Source organism: Chelmon rostratus, chromosome 23 (genome assembly GCF_017976325.1).
Source record: "Chelmon rostratus isolate fCheRos1 chromosome 23, fCheRos1.pri, whole genome shotgun sequence".
In the NCBI taxonomy this organism is placed as follows: Eukaryota; Metazoa; Chordata; class Actinopteri; order Chaetodontiformes; family Chaetodontidae; genus Chelmon; species Chelmon rostratus.
The window spans coordinates 1,129,869-1,150,084 of NC_055680.1; the positions used below are offsets into that span (position 1 = coordinate 1,129,869).

The window sequence follows — 20,216 nt, forward strand, 5'->3', positions numbered from 1 at the left end:
GTGACCCCCCCTTCACTGTGCTAAAATCCTGGGTGCAGCCCGGGTGGTGCTGATGGTGTGGATGACCACATCCTTTCTCCAACAGCACACCTGACACTATTCTTTCACAGCTGATCTTTCTAAATCGACTCCAGGCTGCCATAGTAAACAGGATGCTGTACCACATGATAACAGCGTACTGAGCCTCATATGAAAACGCACAGGCGGAAGTAGTGTCACCACACTTTCATTAGACAGACTCACTTAGCTGCGTTATTAGCATAAGAAGCGCAGCTTTCTATAAGACGTTGTCCATCTAACAACACAGTTCACGGATCGGCTCTGTCATTTTCATTCAAACCACGCAACGGCACGTACTTCAGAATCAAGAAACATCGTTAAACGACAAAATGGGCTCAAGTATTCGGCCAAACAGCATTACATATAGAAAAACTCAACTTTTAGAGACAAGTCAGGGTGTTAACTTCCGCCCCTCTGCGCACATCGTACAGCACGTTAATAATGATGGAATAACGCTAGAACCAGTAATAGGTTCAATTTTGTTGACAAATGTATTGGTTGCCATATTTAAGCCGAACGGGATCAGAAATGTCACTCAAAGGCCATTTTTGTTCTGTGGCGTACATGAATTTGCCGAAAAGAAAAATGTTAATATTTCTGAACGGAGTTTGGTACCACTTTGTCTTCCGATAGACGATAAGGCTCTCGGTGTGGCGAACACACGGGATGGTTGTGATAAAGGAAACGCAACACACATCCACAACATTAGCTATTTCAAAGTGTCTTCACATTTACTTACCATTTGTTGGTGCACTCTATCATCAGTTCTTGAAAGGAAGCAACAAACTGGAACTTGGACGCTTTCTTTCCGACCCTCTGGAGCCGCTTCCACACCGAAGTCATGATGAGCCTGGTCAAATTATCTCTCAAAGACACGACAGTAATACGAAAGAACTGCTGAACCCGCGACCGCGTCCCTCCGCCAGGACTTCACCGAGCGAAGGAGACGGAGAAAGTCCACCTGTTCCGCGGACAGCTCCTCGGCAGTGTGGAGCCCTGTCACCGGCATCCAGTCCGCAGATGGGCCAAACAAACACACGCCTCAAGTTATAGCTGGCGTCAAGCTAAACGAGATGAACCGGAACACTGGAGAGTGTGTCTTTCAAAATAAGTGTTATCTCTCAAGCATCAAAAATCATCTGTTAATACATAGTCAAAACCAAACTAAAAAACATGAGTTACGACATTATATATTACATTGTGTTATTGCAACATTTAAAATTAACTGTAAATTTAATTGTAGAAAAAAAATAATCATTTACATTTACCATTTCCACCTGTATTTTGATTTTACCAAACAATAAAAATGTTAAATAGAACAACTCCTTTAGATGGTACATTAAACATATCAGCTTTTTTTTCCAAAGTGACAAACCATCCAGTTTTAATGTTGAGTTGTTACATACCAGACCACATCTGGGCACATAAAAATGTTCACTTCTTACATAATAAAGTAGAAAAAACTTATTACAATTAAGCAATTAAAGGTTTCACTTAATAAATATAGGAACATATTCATATTTCTTACCTTACTTCCTACCTTGAGTTGAACTTCAATTTTATTGGCTAGTATTGAAGAAATACTTGAATCTGTGTGTGTAATACCCATTGCAATTAATTGTGGAACATTATCTTCTTCCAAGTTGCTATAACTCACAAATTCCCTGAAAAACACAAACAAGGATCTCAATGTCCTCTCAATGCCATAATGTCCTGGTTTGATATATGGCATAACTCTACACATGACCACTGGGACGAGCCAGTAATAACAGTATTACAATAGCTGGCCATTATTTCATTTGACAGCTGAAATAATCGAATTTAAAACTGGACATAGTTTGTTTGTTTTCACTTGAAGGTCAACACTTCCTTTTTCACAAGAGTTTGTTGTGGCTGCTTTGACAGCTGAGATGGTTATTAGGCAGTTTTCTATGCTTCATAAGTCACACCTACAATGACTTCATATTCTTCATAATCTAATAATAAGAAAGAATTAATAAATAAATATTATGAAAGAATGTTGTCAACATGTGATGCTTCAGCTACAATCACATCAGTAATTCTATAATAGATAGATAGATAGATAGATAGATAGATAGATAGATAGATAGATAGATAGATAGATAGATAGATAGATAGATAGATAGATATACTTTATTTATCCCAAGCTGGGAAATTGCAGCTGCAGATGTATAAAGGATACAACAAAAATAACAGCCTAATGTTAAAGGAGAAAACATCCCATCTGTATGTTGTATATTTTAATTAGGGCTTGGTATACAGACATAATTTGCTTTTATATATTAATGAATATATAGATGTAAACCATTCCTCCCTGCCTGAAACAGACTGCTGCAGATGGTGTGTCTAACACAAAGGGGACTGTAACATATCACACATGTAAGCCTATGCAAATATTCCTCAGACAAGCCAAACAGTGATTAGTGAGTTGCCATGAAGCTGTGTTTAGGGATGTTATCAAGGACTGAATACAAAACAGAAATTACCTGTTAGCCTGTCAGGGAATATTCCCCCTGTCATGAGTCCCCCTCAGCTGCAGGGACTTTTCCAGTTCGGACCAGAGTCTATTTATAATCTATCGCTGACACATAGGGCAGCTAGGAATATAATGTAGCCTCCAAGAAAACACACGCACAGATAAACACCCTGTTCACAGCCTGAATGATATAAGCTGATTTAAAGCTTTCATGTCAAGTATTGATTTCATACAGAATCATTTGTATGTTTCCATAATACGTAAAGTGTGCTTACTTACAAACTAAATCATCCTCTGATGCAAATGATGTATACTTCTTGGCATGAAGCTTCTGTCTGAAGCTTCTGTCTGAAGCTGAGAACTTTTAAGTTCTCACTAAAAACAGGTGTCTGCTGCAGCTGGAAACTTCTCTGAACAGAGTAATGAGACTGAATTATAACAGTACACCATGTTGTTTCAGTGGTTCCATCCAGTTCGTTCACTTATAGCTATTCTTAATAGCTAGGCTTTGACACATGAGGAGAAAGTCTTGAAACATAAAATAGGAAATAACAAAACGAAAGCCCAAAACCATCAGATCTACAATGGATTAAGATAGTACAATTTTAAATAGCAATGTAGTAGTAGATAGAAAATCAATATGTCACAGGTTAATGTTGATATTGTGGTGGACCACAACAAATAAATCAGTGTATGGCAAACATCGAAAATAGTGCAGCTTTAAAATCTTGAATCACACACCTATAGAAATTTTTAGTTATTAAGTTGGGAAAGAAGGTGAATCATTACTGGGGGGGCACTAGTACAGATACAGTAACTTTTTGAGTGTGGATCTTTAAAATTACCCCATCATTTGACACAGCTGACCACAGTATTCTTTTAAACAGTCTTGAGAACTCAATCAGTCTATGAATGCCTTGTTATCTGGTTCCAAACATTCAATACATTACAGGGAGGAATGTTTACTTTAGTCTTGGTATTCATGCAACACAGAAATATTGCTTTTGTCTTGGAGTTGCATGAGGAAGCTGTCTGGTTCCCCTGCTTTTCCCACAACATGCTGTATGCTGATATTATCACACAGTACAGTGATCAGATTTCCACAGCTGTGGAGTGTCTTTCAAAAGCAAAATAATTATATTAATATGCACTTTGATCAAAGCTTCACCAATTTTCGTTGGCATGTCTTACAACCACTTATCATCTTAGGAACTTCACATAGTCACAGTAATGGTGTGATTAGTGAGGGTGCATCATAGTATTGATACCAGATGTGGAGAACACTGATTGGAGCAGATACTGCTGAGAAAACCGCATCAGCTCCACATACATGTAGTCTCACATGGTCTGATTCCAGTACACGCTGTCCCGTTCTCCTTAAGTGCTAAGAGATTCATCTGGCTCCTGGGCCAGTCCCTGGTGTTTCTGTTATGGGACCGAGCCTCCCTGTCAGTGTCCCCCCATCCTCCCTGCCACCCAGCAGTTCACTCTGCAGGAACACTGGGAAACAGCTGCATTTGGGCGGGTAAAAATAGAGCAAGGAACAAGGAAGAGCGGAGGAGAGTCTCCACATGTGGGAATAGCACTTTTTTAAAGTCAGTGTTTTGCCAAAGCTCCATCATTGTCATTTCTCTTTATTTGGGAAACTATGATTGGAATTGCATTTCCTGGTTCACTGACAGCTCTAAATTTGGAAATGAATGGATTATATCACATTAAACAGTGGTTTCACCTTCATATATGAACCTAATGATTAATAGATGTTACTCTATTATGTACATAGTGTGAAGTAAAGTGCCTCTACATTGTTAACTGATCAGCAACCAGTCTGCGTTGTTTATAGCTTGAGTTCTCTTTTTTAATCAGTTCAGGGTTTATAGGGATGGGGAGCGGGTCATAGTGGAAGCTACAAGCTGAAGTCATTCCTAAACAATCTACTTCCTGTCTGCAGGCCAGCCACCAGTTCGTGTGCATCCTATTTTTGGACTCCAGGGCATTGCATTGTAATTGAGTGTATATTTTGACCACTATACCAATATACAAGGCAAACATTGACAGTTGCAGGCCAGTGTAAGAGCACAGCTTTGCTTCACTGTCTGAGTCTGTCTTTGTGTGTGTCATCATGGCAAAATGTCACACCTACTGTAGTAGGACCTACTACTGCAGTGATTTTGCACTACTTTGGCACATGCTTATATACTCAAGACAGATTTTGTCAATGAGATGTGAACTGTTGCAGTAGGCCACAATTAATCCCACCCGGCCTTTATTAGTGACCATGAAAAAATTGAATAGCAGCTTTTATATAAGAAATTATAATATTGCACATTACCAAATACATGGCTAGCATTAATGGTCAGACTTTGTCTGAATACTAGTGCGCTGTAGATGGCTAATAAGTAGCTACAACTAGCTACGACTGTCTGCTATAGCTAGTGGTTATGGCAGACACAGAAGGAGAGTGGGGGGATGTCTTCGCAGAATATGGGTGAGGGGAAGAATACGGAGGGATTGTGTATTTTTGGAGCACTGGGCCTATTGCAAAACAATGGGGCAATGGCCTGGCACTAGTGGGATATAAGTGGCATGCTGTTTTAATGCAGCACACAGCAGAAACATACCAAGAATCAGCAGTGACATATACCTCATAAGCCAGTGGGAATGGTGAATGTGTCATACCATCTTTATGTACCATATGCCAGTAAACCAGCTGCAACCACTACCACTAGACAATGTGGCATACCACTAAGAATCGGCATATGACTGAAGCATGAGTGGCACACCACCCATACATGCCGGTGAAATGTGAAATGTGATAACTGCCAGTGTGAGTGCCATAAGCCAGTAGGTCAGCAGCAGGAGGCCAGTCATGAACAGTGACACAGCATTCAGAATCAGAATACCCAGCACCACTGAAATGTAGGGCACTAAAAAAACACTTTTCTATCTCAGATTCAGTCCAAGTGTCAGATTTTTTCAAGCAAAACCTCATAGATTATACATAAAGATCAGTTTATTATTCATGATAGGTACAACTCTGCCTAATAGCTTGAATTAAAAAAAAGAAACATTACAAACTAGAAGAGATGTTATCAAATTTCATTAAGTGAAGAACGTAATCCAGCAGTTCTTGAGATGTTATGCTAAATTAATTTAGATGAAACTCTAAATTAACAGTAAACTGAACAAGATGAATAATGTAAAATAAAAAGTGATCCATTTTACGTAATTAAAAAAATGTAAAGACAAATAGACAAGTACCACTGCAATTTCTAACTCTAACTATATAGCTCACTGAAGAATTTAAGGGAATAAGCTTTTCAAACTCAAACACGAAAACATAAGACAGTCACTTTCTTTCTAGGTATGGATGAACATGTAATCAGATCCCTGCTGGTATCATGGTCTGTGACCTTCATAAATATAGCCTGGCTAAGCCAAACACCTGTGAGCTGTCTGTCAGAGGCACAGAGAGAACGTCAGGCGGCAGGAGCGTATGCCACAATATTAGTAAGCTCACAGAAGATCATGCTGTCCATACTACCATGATGCAACAGTCTACAGTAAGTCACATGTGTCACCTTTAAGCAGACTTACACACGGTGATATGCCATTAAAGGAAAGTTATTTAAGTTGTCTTCATATTCTGTGCCTCAGGACAGGAATAATGTCCATCGCGTTTGCAATATATATCATTAGCTTTTGGATGGATAGATATAAGTCCAATATTCACTTTGCTTTTTGCTGTGTTCATGTCACCACCAATTTCTCAATAAACTATCTGGCACTTAATTTGTTTGCAACTACGTGCGACCCTTTTCACAATCAGAATAGTTATTGGACCCTTTGTTGACCTAAAATATTAATTAGTGCAGCTCTAAGTAGCTTTATTTGCCTAACTTCAACCAATCCTTAACTATGCTTTAGCAGTCACAAGCAGATATTGATGGTTTTATCATGCATATATTGTTTTTATTAACAATTAACTACGAGCAATACTTTTCATATTACACATAGTAAGTGCTTACAGAACAGCTTTGATGCTAGCCTTTCAGCAGCTGTAGTAATAGGTTAAGCAAAACACTTGCATTGCTGCAGGAAGCTGTGAGTCCAACAGCTTTAAGCCAACAGTTGACTTCCCTTCAGGCAATGTGACCTTGATGTCTTTGTGTCTCAGCGACAACACTGCGGCAACAGTTGGTCGAGGTATTTGACACGGTGTTTGACCAGCTCTGAGGAGGCTCATCTGTCCGGTGACCGACCGTCACAAGGCTGTCAGTCATCTCTGTGTCTTTGCCAGAGCGCTGAGGCAGAGCACTCAGCTGAAAACACACCAACAACACAACTGATGTTCCACCATCTGCTGCTTCCTGAATGGAGCAACTTAATATGTTCTGTATGTGTTGTCACAAAAAGAATGACCTCATTTCACTCTGAGTGAGACAACATTCAGCATACTTCCAGCATTCCCCCTGGTCTTGTTATACAGTCATAACAGACAATGACATCAGTCAAAACTGTATAGCTAAAAGTATGTGGACGGCCCTGCTCACAGTGTCCTGACGGTCTGAGGCTGTTTTTCCTGCTTTGGGTCTTAGTTCCAGTGATGCTAATCTTACACCAAATCTTACAACAGCACTCAATGATATGTTACACAACAGTTTGTGTTTGTTCGTCTCCTGTTACAACATGACAAAGCCCACCTGACTAAGCAAACCAGGCCAGGCTAGGCCAATCTGATATCCCCACGTTGGTGTCGTTCCTACAGCATCATAATTAATGTTAGCGATGCGATCGTTACAACTAACCAATCACGTTTTTACAGTATCATAGCTTCGCAACTCAGGGGCGAAAAAGACCAGAAAATTTCACACATGGGAGAAATGGGCTAACAATAGAAAATAAAAATCAGCCAAGTCTAAAAATAATAAGTCAGCATTATAACAATAAGCTCCACACAGCATGCAAACCCCAGCCACCCAGGTGACAGTCCTGTGCTTGACCCATTCACACACCCTGACCTGCTCCCTCTGTGGGCTGTTGTTTTTGGTCAGATGCAGTGATGATCCTGCAGCAACACTGCTTATGATGTTACAGGAACGACACCTGTTTTAATACTCGACAAGTATTAAACAAGGAGGCGAACTAACACAATTGATAAGCTCATACACGAGCAAAGGCAAGAGTCTGTGAGTGTGTGTGTGTTGCTAAGGAGGGGTGAGAGCTGGCACTACTAGGCACACACTCCGACCTCCCCCCTCCCACAGCCCTCTGTGCCTTGTACAAACACAGCCATAGTAGGAGAACACACAACAGGCCTCTGTTACAGCTCCAAGTAAAACAGTCTGCACCTTCAGTTAGATGCTTCATTCAGCTTCTGAAAAGCTAAAGTGATGGTGGGATGGGTAATTATGTGGCACACAACACATCAGAGTTTGTTTCCAGGTGAAGGGGAAGTGCTGCACATCTGAAAAAAGCTGCATAAAGTCTTCAGTGTCTGCAGAGGGAGCTGCGTGAAGTCTGATGAATGTCCTCAAGTGATGTCACTTGAGTCGGCGTCAGTTGGGTCTAAAGAAAAAACTGTTGGCGTGGAGGTAGAAAGAAGTGAGCTGACCAGCCCTCTGTAGCTGCTCCTCATCTCTGCTGAAGGCTACCAGCTCCAGGCTACATCAACCACTACCAGCACGACACACATGAATCTCCTGTTTAACTGTAGCATCCAGTTTTGGCAACATGTGGGATAAAAAAGATGATATCTGTGATTCTGCAGCATTATTATTTTACCTCGTCTATCATGCATGTAATACTGAATCAGTGCACACTTTTGAGTGTTAGTATTGATAACACTACACTTAACTTAGGAAGTAATAAGATCACAACAACTTTGTGAAGTGAAGCCTGATGGGGTATGTAACATGAGCCTTCAGGCCATCAGTCAGTTGGAAACAATGCAACAGTCTATCCAGATTTACTTGTTACTATGTTGCTAACAGTCCCTCACTGCAGAGGAACGATTGTATACACAACTTCAGCAGGTATAACTATGATGGATGTTTATGGACAGTTCGGGTCATACGGGTCAGTATGTGTGTGAAGTCTGTTTGCATCTGATTGCCTCGCTGCTCGTATTTCTTCCGCCTTGATTATGACGTTACTGAGTTGTTTGAGAAAGAACTGGTTGAACAAACAGTGGGAGGCTCTGTATGTTTAAACATATTAACACTAACGGCATGGGGCAGAAACCCAGGAAAACACTCGCCAGCGCTGCAGCTGTATGTCGGTCAGTAGTGACACCTTGTGGCCAGTCTTGGACCTGCTGCTTGTTCATTAAAGCTGCTTCAATCAAAAACTTTTTCCTTTTGTCTAATCATATTTTATTTTAAGTGATTTCCCTCATAGTCTGGGACTTTGTGAAAATTATTGGTGTAACGAGGGGGGTTGAACCTTACGTTTAACTTTGTAAAAAAGCGAGGTTCTCTCCAGGGTTATTAATGTTTTCTATGAACCCTGCTCTAAAAAAAAAAAACCTCAACATGTCGAAATAAAAATTGTAGAACTTGCTCTCTTCTATGTAGCCTTTTGTGCACCCCAACTTAAACCTCAATATCTTTAATGGATATTCTGATGTGCACCACCAAGATGCACACTGATATAAGTTCATCACACAGAACTCTCTCTGCTCTCTGTGTATGGGAATGAACGCTGTCTTTTTGATGTAACTATTTGTGAACTAACTATAGTGGCTAAAATGAAATGTAAATTTGGAATGAGAAAAAAAATGCTCACACCGTTAAACAATAAAGACAATTAAACAAACAACAGGTCTGGTCTTATTTTATTTTTTTATTATTATTATTTTATAGTAGGCCTGTTGTTCTGGTAATGAAGGTTGATTTGAAAAGTGTGCTCAGGCTCATCAACAGCTTTGACACAATAAACTTCTCATAGTCCCAAACATGCCCATACTGCTCTAAATCCTCTAAATCAAGACTACTGCAGCACATGGCTGCAAAATTAAAGCTGCAGCAAAATATATGTATATTTGAACAATAGATCAAATGACTGTGTAGCATGAAATAAGGTGCTCGTAGAGACAAACTCTCTCTGCAGTTCACAATGAAATACTCTTGTAATTAAACCCAATGTACACTAGCTGCTCAGCACCAAACAGCAGACAGACGCAGTTAACGACTAGCTGGTGGAGGGTTTAGTGGCTTAACACCAAGATATTTATCTCAGGAGTTGGTGGAGACTAAAACAGAGCAAAGAGAGAGTGAATGCTGGGCTTACACCATCAGGTTCATACAAACATGACTCCAAATGAATGCTAATGGCTAATGGTGCTCTTTGTCTGCTGAATGTGTAAATAGGCAATAGTATGCTAACACATGACAGTTTTTACAGATTTCTGTTGCCCCCAAGTAGCCAAAAACAACTAATGCAGTTTTAAATGACCTGGCACCTAGTAACGCAAAGGGCAGCATACATCAAGCCAAATATGAAAATTCATAACTACACGCTTGCATCATATAGAAACTGAAATAAAAAAGCACAAAAGCAACAAAGCTTGGAAACCATCACTACACTCACTGCAAGTGATTATTCAAACAAAGTTGTATTTTTCTGTAGCTGATGGGTTGTAAACAGTTTGGTGGGCAGTTGTGAAGGTCAGGCGGTTTCAGGGGTTGAGGTTCTGGATCTGTAAAGGTTGTGTGTCAGCTGGTGGGCCTGAACAGGGGCTCTGCAGCTCTAATGGAGTGGAGGAGATGGTACAGATGGACTGGGAGTACTGACGCTCCTCCTCAGTGCTGTCCTCACTCAGGGTCCACTCACTGAGATCAACACCTTCCAGCTCTGCACACTGCGGACCAAAGAAGAGCCTCATCACTGCACAGACCTGGGGAACCTGCAGGACAGTGTCCTTTAAAGTAATGATCACCACCAGGCCCACCAGCAGGTAACCTGTGGAGCAAGGAGAACAGATGGCTGTTTCAATTTCAAAATGAATGTCTAGAAAAAACAGTAATTGTGTGGTTGAAGAAAAATGACAGTAAGGAATCATTCAAATGAATAAATAAATGAAAATATTAGCTTTTTTTGGTGGTTCAACAAATAAGTCTTAGAGGAACTTAGACTCCAGGCTTCAGTGTTTCTAAAATCCTGGCTCTGGCTCTGAAAGTGTCATTCTGTAATTCATTCTGTCCTTGTCCTTTGTTGCAGTGTTTCAGCCTTTCTGCCATATATAAATACACTAACATGACAGCTACCTGGGATGGGGGGTTTTGGCCACCTGGGGGCAGAACTCTACAACAAGCTGGCAATCCCGTGTTTACATAATGACAACATTCATATGTCTGAAGCATTAGCAAACCCTGCAGGTGCTGCAAAGCCTGTAGTTCAGTACATTACTTGTGTTATAGTGATAATATTATCATGAAATAATACAATGCAACACTTTCCAGAGGGCATCTAGTCACATACACTTCACTCAAGAAGGATTCTTGCACATCATTCCACTTACATGTGGTGAGGAGTTCAAGTGTCTCCTTGGCTGTTTGGCTCCAGGTTCTCCCCAGAGAGTTTCCTCCCTGACCGACGGTGCACAGGATGACAAAGCAGAAGAAGAGAGCATCCAGGAAGCTCCAATCCGGCTCCATCGCACAGACCAGGAGGGCAGGGAGGAGGAAAAGGAGGGAGAGGACAAGCACAAGGAAGAGGCTGGCGTGGACCAGGGTGGCCCGGGCATAGGTCAAACCCCAGTAAGTATGCAGGTGGTGGACAGGAGCGTGGGTGATGACAGGGAGGAGGAGCTTGGAGAGGAGGGTGAGGAGGAACAGGGTGAGGGGGATCCCCAGGGTGCAGTAGAAGATACAGAAGAGCTTGGCCTCGTTTGATTTGGGGGTGTAAGAGTCAGAACCTGAGGAAAAGGAGAGGAAGGAAGTCTGCAGGGAGAGTCCGAACAAACAGGAGTCCTGCACATGTACATGAAGTATCAAAAGAACATTTCCCATGGTTCCATTCACTGTTACCGTTTTGAGGATATAACTGAATTAATATTAATGCATTTTAATTTGTCAGCTGTGGTGAGCTAATTTGTTAACCTACTGTTGGGTATTTAAATCTATAAAAATGCATCATATGTCTACAGTGTATTTTGAATGTACAGGGTTCACTTATAAAGTGACTATAGATGTAAAATACAAAAAAAAATGAGAAAGAAGTAAAATATTTCTCCATCATCATGAATATAAAGAAGCAATTTGAAGGTCACCTTAAAAATTGTGATAATAATCATGATCCGGGGACTCAAAACTAGTTGCAGTCGTAATTTCTGCATTGGCTGCATCTTACCCATGGTGGTCAGAGTGACAATGACAAAGTAGAGTGATGATGTGAAGTCATAGTGTCTGTCATCAGCGTCAGCCTGGAGAACAGCTACATCGCTGTGGTGAGCAGAGAGAGCTTTTCCCAGCAGCTCGCTCAGCCTGCTCGCCCGTACGCAGGGGTTCTCCTGCAGGAAGGAGCGCCGCAGCGCCTCCACCTCGGATCTCAGCTCCTTCTCCACCGGCTTCTCCACGGCTGTGAACACCACGCCTCCCAGCGCAATGTAGAGCAGGTAGCAGAGAATCAGGCAGGGGAATGCACCGAGCTGACAGAACGGCCCCGCTGAAGGCACAAGCTGGGCCATTGTTGGTTCTGACTGCTCTGCTGCTCTGCTGCTCTACAGACTGCAATCAGATACTCAAAGCTAGTTAGGCTTTAAATATTTAGAAAGGTAGAGCAGGTCACACACACGGGCCAGCCAGAGATAGATCAGCTGAAAACAATTCTACAGAGCAGCGACACATTTTTGGACTGAAAAGCATAAAATAAAGGTTTCAAACTTAAACAGTTTTTTTATTTAATGAAAACAACAACTATTTACAAGATGTCAAACTTTTGTCCAAACACAAAGCAGGTCGATATGCCGTCCATTTGCTCCAACAGTCCTCAGCAGGTATTCAGTCAGAGAGGAATAACCACTCTGCTCCTCACTCCACACTTTTCTTCTGTCTCCAGTCTCTCCACTGTGGGATCCTGTTCATGACACTCAGGTCTGAGCTCCAGCTTCAGCAGGTCACACCAAATGCTGCAGACGCATCTCGCACTGACACAAATGTGAGGTCAGTGTTGATTTTTTTTATTCCACTGTAGCATTGACTCCAAATATGGCGATGAGAAGCTCATCAACAACAATCTTCCCAATCAATGAATCTTTTAAATCACGTGTCAGAGGCACAAATGCCAACAACTCTCTTGTTCCATAAATATTTGAATACTGTGATGAGATTTTTCTCTGATTCATCTGACATATCGATAATAATAATGAGAATATTTGTTCGTTTCAGCTCTTCAGGAACCATTTGGAATTAAGTGGTGTTTCAATATTGGCATTCTTATCATTTTCCTGCAGACATAAAATCAATCCAATCAGACTGATCTATATGGCAGCAGCAGAATGGAGAAAACTCCTCTGTGGTTCCACCATGGGTGTGCAGGGGCTACAGAATGGGCTCTAAAGACAGATATAACAGGCACTGGGGTAGGAGACTAATTTTAGTCAAAACTATGTTGGCCAAAAAAGGTCAAGACTGCAACATCAGGCGGCTTTAATGGATCATTTTGTTATAAAAATGTATCAAATAATGACGGATAAAATATGTTTTGCTGCTGACCCCGTCCACAGTCGTACACTGATCGCCTCTGTGCTGGTACTCTTCAGAAATCCCAGACAATCCCTTTAATGCTCCTGTGTGCAGACTGTTATTGTAGCATCTTCTCAATAAGTTAGATAAGTATTTATTTGTAGGAAAATTAAACACTGCTGGTGTGATGCTCAGTCCCCTGGTTGGTTTGTGGAGCTGTGTGGTACATTGCTGTCCAACAGGGTCTTCCTACTACCACTGGTGGGCACCAAAGTCAGAAGTTTTCACATTGTACATAGCGGCTTTAAATCAGTTTGAAGTGACAGTAAAGACTGATGTTGTCTCAGTGAGTTACAGTCAAAATGTTGCTGTCCACCTTGATAATGAAACTGAATGCTTGCAATTCTCAACTATGAAAATATCATCACAAAAGAATAATTACTGGCAGCTTAAGCTGAACAATATGAATGTGGGGGTCAGTCTGTAGCAGTCATCACTACCACAATCTGAAGCTCATTTCTGAGACTAGAGAGGCAGATGAAGGGAGTAATGGGAACTTGCCCAGCGGCGTACAGGTTTGCCCACCCTACCGATGACAGGAAGTTTGTGGGCGTAGGCACGTGGAGGGATGGCAGAAAGAGATGGAGTCGGGGCGAAAGTGGTCTGGAAGGGGCGGCGCCCTTGGCAACGGCGACCCATCTGCCGCCCGCCGATGAGGAAGGAGAATGCTGGAGGTCCCGTCTGAGGAGAGGTGAAACGAGCTTTCGGGAAAACATCACGAGACAGACCTGCTGAACGCTGGCCCGAACGTGACGAGGAAGATCTGGACCGCTGCACGGAGGAGGAGGACGAGGAGGACGAGGAGGAGGAGGAGCGAGCCAGGGACCTGAAGGAAAGAAGTCAGCTACATTCAGTACTGCAAACCCAGAACAGCAGATTTGTTTTCAAAAAGGGTTCGATTTGTTTGCTGTACCGTCCTGATCCGGTTGCTGCCAGGCTGGGTGGGGGCGGATCGGTGCGAGGACTCCCATCGTGCCTGGGGCTGATGTTGAGGTTGGCGGTCAGCTGTGGCATCTTTCTGGTGGTGTCAGGGTTGGAGGTGGGGCCAGGGGGTTCCTTCCTGGCATCGCCGAGCTGCGACGGGGTGCAGGCGGGGTAGCTGCCAAACCCGGGCCCTGTGCTAAACCTGACAGCCAGACTGTCTCCGAAGAAGGAGTAGAGCTCACAGTACATGGCGGGGAGAGGGACCGGGGTCCACTCCTCCCAGGGACAGCCGGCCCCGCCTGCCTGAAGGTGGCTGGCGATTCCCAGGGCAGCCTCTGACAGAGGCTCTGGAGGGGGGCTGAGGCCAGGGGAGCTCACCCTGTAACCCATAGCACCCACCACAGAGCCCAGCTGACTGCTGGGGCCTCCCTCTGCTGGCTGAGACAGACACAGAGCCTTCATCTTCAGCAGGCGCTCCACTGCCACCTGCAGGACACATAAGGAACAGTCAGGCAAAATCAAGACAGTTAGGAGTCTTGTAGTTCTTCACTGTAGTACTGACCAGGATGGCTCCATAGACCTTGTGTCCATCTGCTTTGACCTGGGCATTGGAAACAGAGTAGTCATCCAGCACAGCCTGAAGGTTGGCCCAGTAGGCAGGAAGGTGTGGAAAGAGCACTCTCTCAACAGCCTGCCAAGAAAAACACACAGGTTCATGCAGAGGTCTCACACAAATGACTGAGGAGGCATGAGAGAAGAGCAAGAGATGACCATATCTCAGAGTACTGACGACAAAATACAAATCATTTCCACCAATCAAACTGAACCGCCAGATGGCACCAATCTCTTATCTCACAGCTATATTTCATGTTGTGTTTTGCAGAGAATAAAACATGTGATTTAGAATTCATAGCTTCAGTGAAGTGTTGGAACGGGCACACGAAGAAGAGAAGTAATACTATCAGACAATCTTTGAATGTAAAGAAAATTAAGGTGATACTCCAAATGGAAATCTAAGATTTAAAAGGAAATATACTTCTACAAATGTGAGACATTTGGGAGCATCACAGCAGATGGGAGTCATAACTGATCAGCTGCAGCTGTGTGATCTCAGTGTAACAGGAAGCTAAGAAGTACGCTGGTGCTCATTTTGAGGTTTCATCTGATGACGCGAGCTGCTGTTAAGACTGCTTAGATTCACATACCTTCCATCCCAGAGCATGAAGGCCCACCACAGCTCCATAGTGGGAGCAGAGGGGTCTCACTGGGTCAGATAGCACCTTTTGGAGTGACAGCAGGATCTGATGGTAGAGACCACTCACCAGGTCACCATGAGTCCTAGAGAGGAAACACAATAAGAAGAGTAAATTCTCTGGACTTGACTCAAATGAATATGAATGTTGCTCTGTGTCTGCTGGATGTGTAAATATCTTTATCTTGTCAGATATATATTTTCAGCTTGCTCAACTGCACGCAAGTGGCGGATTTCACAGGATCAGAGTGTAAAAACTGAATTTCCCCAATGAGAGATTAGTACTTTCTGCTACTTTAGTCCTAATGTTTTTGGTATATTTTTGAGACTCATATAAACCCTGCTACGGACATATGGTATTAATGTGGTAATATGATCCCACATGATCTGAACCCTGTGAACAAACTGTGTGCATCAGCAGCCATCGTTGACTCGCTCACCAGAAGATGTGGCTGAGGAGCAGGGCTGCGTAGTCCCTGAGGGTCCAGTGGTCATTGAGTGGGTTGATGGAGGCAGCCAGAGGCTCCAGGATGCAGTACATGACACTGGAGACCAGGCTGCGCACGTAGGAGCCGAGGTACAGGTAGGGGTTCTGGACCAGGCTCTTCACCATGTGGAGAAGCCTGTTGAGCTGCTCCAGATCATGACTTACTGACTTTACCTGGACAGAAACAGCCACACATTTAGATCCCACTTTCAATCCCATTACATATCACTCAATTCAGTTTTATGGAAACAAAAATCAGCAAGTTAAAATGGAATTTTGAGACTTGAGGTCGAGAACCCGTCCAGCTTATTGGTTATTGGTTTGTATGTTGTCCGATATGCACTGATATGAACATTTTTTTCTCCTTACAGACATGTTACTTTACATGTATTCACACCACACTGTTACCGAACAATGCCAGTCGCTGCATTTACAACAATTATCAGTTATGTTGAAAGTTCCCTTGAATGTTTCTAACAGAATTGCTGAGGTGCTGACTTGGCAGCAGTTCACGTGTGTGACTCTCATACATTAACAGCGAAATACTGATGAAGATGACGTGTTTTGATAAGCAAGAAAAGAGCGTTTCTGATTGGAGTTCAATACCCTGAAATAATGGTTCAGTATAAAGCTGTAGCATGAGTACAGAATATGTGGTTTAGCAGACTGGAGATCAGTTACTCTGTCACTGACTTCACTCATTAAGTGAAGCTTTGTTTCGCTCCCCAAAAAAAATTAGTGTCGGTCAGTCACAGTTTCTGCACATTTTATATCAAAGTGAATGAATCGGTCACTTTGTCACAGTTTATTTGGATTCTAACTTTGTTTCTAATCTAAATTTTAAACACATACAAGTATGATCATATCCAAACATACCCCACTGATGACATAAACAAAGTATGGCAGGAGGGCAGCGATCTTGGAGTTGGACCGGAGGTCCAGCAGAGCGACCTGAAACACACAGAAGATAATAGTTAGGAGCAACACATTGTTTAGCCACACAGAATGTCTGCCTGTGTCCATTAGCAGTCTACCTTCATGAGGTGGGGGTCCTCTCCCAGGATGGCCCGTGTAATCTGCTGATAGTACTTCAACAGGTCGTCTGACAGAGACTGCACTGCTGTGGGAACTGTGACAAGTCAACAGTCAGGTCTGACAGCTGATGCACAAACACTGAAACCCTCCATCAGGGTACCACTGACACACAGACAGCGGCAGACGTCATATATGAACAGGCGTCACTAATTACTGTGTATCCTTTGGATACAAAGAAGGTGCTACAGGCTGACACCTCAGACGGTTTCTAAGTTGATCAACATGAAGAATTGTTTTTGTGCCTGAACTGGACAAACTGCAAATGCAATAGGTGGAAAAAAAGCAATACCTCAGGAAAGAGTCCTCCCTGTTAGGTAAAAAATGCAAAGTTAACTGCTAGCATGTGGTGATGTGGCCACAGCCCTGCAGTGGGCTGCACCAGCGATGCCTAATTTCAAACAGCTTAGTTTGAATGTAATTTGGAGGATGAGGAGGAGGGAATTAAAGCGGTGCATTCTCCATGATAATACATAAACTACCAAACTAATATCCAACATTTATGTTATAGGGCTAGCAAAGCAGGGGACTTGACTAAATTTGACATTAGTCACTAACATTATAATGTTGTCAAGCAAATATGTAGAGTTAGATAACTTTCTAATTGACATCTAATTTCTAAGAGTGTAGGCCGTCATGATGTGTTTGTTATAACGTTACAACTTCATCTGCCCAATAACAGGATACCTTTATATTACCTTATATTGTCATTTTCTGCAACAACATTTTGGTTAGTTTGGACTTTATGCCAGTGTAGCTAAGATGTCATGTCATAATGTGGCAGTACTACCTGTGCCCTGAGGCTCCAGGTTTCCTTTCCCATCCAGGTACGACACATTCACTGTTGGGAGAAGAAAACAGGAGAAATTATTAGCAAAACACACCTCCTGATTTAAAGACTTAAATTATGAACTTTCAGCAGTATGGATACATCCGTCAGTGGTTTATGATATGTGGGTCATACCTCGCACCATGGTCTCTGCACAGCCCTTGGGAATGTTGGTGGCCAGAGCCAACTCAACCAGGTTGATGTCCCGATCCTCAACGAAAAACAGCTCTCCTTCTTTAACTGACCGGAAAGGAAGAGCATCCTGGGCCCCATAGCCACAAATAGTCTGCTTAAGAGACAGAGATAATTAGGCTGAAGGCAGCAACAAATGATCACGTGATATCAGACTGACCATACAGACAGACTGGGAGAAACCACTGAAGTGAGCATTACAACATTCTCACCTCCACGTTGCTCCAGCGCAGAGCTCTGTTGAAGTCCTCCACTGTCAGCTTCCTCCTCTTGGCATGTCTCATAAACTGAGAGCTGCTCTGTGTGGGTCCAAAACAACACACCGTCAATACTGCCTGTCCACATGAGCAACCTGCACTGCACTTTCACACATTCTGACATACTGTTATGTATTACACTTCCATTCAGCAACAATGATCTGATAGAAATCTGACCACATGAGTATACTTGCTAATGTGAACATCTGATGACGTATAACTGTAATAATGTTTCTGCCATCCGTCCATGCACCCCGGTACCACTGACCTGCGTTGCCTCCCTGAGCCGATAACACACGTCCTCAGCCAGCAAAGCAGCCACATCGTCGCCGAGCTCCACACCTGCACTCTCGGCCACGAGTTTGACAGACTCCCGGGAAACCTCGGCGAAGCGGCGCTCCTCCCGGTCCGCCATGCTCACGGGGACCACTCGGAAACGGCGGCAGATCCCTCAAAACTCCGTGGGCTCAGTACAACAACACCCCTGCAGCTGGCGTTTTAAATGTTAGCTTTAGAACAATTTATTACATTTGAGTCGTGCCCGAATCTGCAAAGACACATATTAGATTTGTTGCAGGTATTAACTTCTGGTGCAAGCGTGATAATTTGGTGACTATATGCCTAGAAGTAGAAGTACCACATTTTACAATGGGATTTGGTATGCAGTTCTTTCTGGGGGCCAGCGCGGAATGGATTTCAAGAATGCTAACAAAATGAAATCTGTGTTCCGTCTATCAGCTGGAGCAAACTATTTAAAAGTGAGAATGATTGAAGTAACCGAAACACAAAGATAACTACCGTTGTTGTGTTAAGGGTAAAACAGAGTGTGAAGCCTGAACGTTAACGTTAAGCTAGCTACAATCACATAAGATGCTAAGAGCACGGTGTTTTGGAATGCGAAGATAAATACAACGTAAGATCTATAATACTTTAACTAGCTTTACCTCTTTAGCTCGAACTGCCCGTGGTTGAGTCCGTGCGATAGCTAACATCAGAGTAGCCACTCTTCAGTAAGTATCACATTCACAGCGCCAAGGTAGCACGCATGAGAAAGGACATCCGGAAAACCGTTCACAATAAGGCAATACCGGAGCCCATTCCTGAGAAATATGCCACGTTGACGACCCATAATAAAATATACTACGGGGCAGTCTGTAAAATATCAAACTCAATTGTTTTTCAAAACTTTATTTTAAGTGGATGACTTGCACTAGAAACTCACAACATCCGGTTTGATTTTGGCTAGCTTGACTCTGCTAGTACGACATGTTGACATTTCCCTACTAATGACGCGCCAGGAGGAGAAGCCCAGTGATTGGGTGATACTGATCGGCTAATTCAATACCAGTCAGACACAGGCGGCTGGCCCTCTTGAGTGGAGAGACATGGCTTTTAGAAGTTAACTTCATCCGACAAGAATGTGAAAGCTAGAAACTCATCTCCACCCTATACTAGAAATGAACATGATTCTGGCTTAAACTTTCCAAAATTAATGTACAACTAGAACAACCTCCACTACTCATTTCAGGCTTTCAAGAGAGGTTGAAACCTGCCTGCAAGGATTTCCCATTCAGACATGAGCATTAGTGAAGTCCAACACTGATGTTGGGTGAAGGACTGGCTTTCAAGTAGTTTCAGTTCATACTAAAGTTGTTAAGGTTAATATGTTGAAGTTCATAGAACACTGAAATAGTGTGCATTGTATGAGTTGTAGCTTTAAGATTTCTGCAATTTAATTAAGTGCCTATTCTAGTTCAGTCCTCATTTTCACCTTGTTGTGAGCCACTTAATGCCAGCTGCATTCAGTCACTGACACATTTTACTACATTCATACTTTTGTATTAATGTGTGTAAAAACTTTGCTGAAAGCTAATAAAGCCT

At 42.7% G+C, this 20,216-nt stretch overlaps 3 protein-coding genes across 12 annotated transcripts in view; all 3 read right to left on the bottom strand.

The window, feature by feature from the left end:
• Positions 1–1,074, bottom strand: part of ehbp1l1a (EH domain binding protein 1-like 1a) — a 43,519-nt gene extending 42,445 nt beyond the window's left edge. For all 7 annotated transcript variants that reach the window (XM_041965629.1, XM_041965628.1, XM_041965627.1 and 4 more), the window contains exon 1: positions 800–1,074. In XM_041965629.1, the coding sequence (XP_041821563.1) occupies positions 800–903 (104 nt within the window). In that variant the 5' untranslated portion in view covers positions 904–1,074. The remainder of the gene's footprint in view (positions 1–799) is intronic.
• An 8,987-nt stretch (positions 1,075–10,061) lies between these two features.
• Positions 10,062–12,245, bottom strand: kcnk7 (potassium channel, subfamily K, member 7). Its single transcript, XM_041965735.1, has 3 exons — positions 11,909–12,245; positions 11,079–11,474; positions 10,062–10,519 (listed from the first exon to the last, which is right to left on the bottom strand). Exons 1-3 carry the CDS (start codon positions 12,243–12,245, stop codon positions 10,236–10,238), a joined length of 1,017 nt encoding a protein of 338 aa, XP_041821669.1. The 3' UTR covers positions 10,062–10,235.
• Positions 12,246–12,440: 195 nt separating this feature from the next.
• taf6l (TAF6-like RNA polymerase II, p300/CBP-associated factor (PCAF)-associated factor) lies at positions 12,441–19,363 on the bottom strand. Of its 4 annotated transcripts, none has more exons than XM_041965090.1 (12): positions 19,280–19,363; positions 18,604–18,882; positions 18,291–18,377; positions 18,022–18,175; positions 17,848–17,898; positions 17,000–17,094; positions 16,842–16,916; positions 15,919–16,139; positions 15,432–15,564; positions 14,789–14,917; positions 14,216–14,712; positions 12,441–14,128 (listed from the first exon to the last, which is right to left on the bottom strand). In XM_041965090.1, the coding sequence occupies exons 2-12, from the start codon at positions 18,748–18,750 to the stop codon at positions 13,768–13,770; spliced, it is 1,950 nt and encodes a 649-aa protein (XP_041821024.1). In that variant the 5' UTR covers positions 18,751–18,882; positions 19,280–19,363; the 3' UTR covers positions 12,441–13,767. The 4 variants fall into 4 exon arrangements, with proteins under 4 accessions (XP_041821024.1, XP_041821025.1, XP_041821027.1 ...); XM_041965091.1 differs by having other exon boundaries at positions 18,022–18,172; positions 18,604–18,825; positions 19,280–19,336; XM_041965093.1 differs by having other exon boundaries at positions 17,000–17,085; positions 18,604–18,825; positions 19,280–19,336.
• Positions 19,364–20,216: the final 853 nt, after the last annotated feature.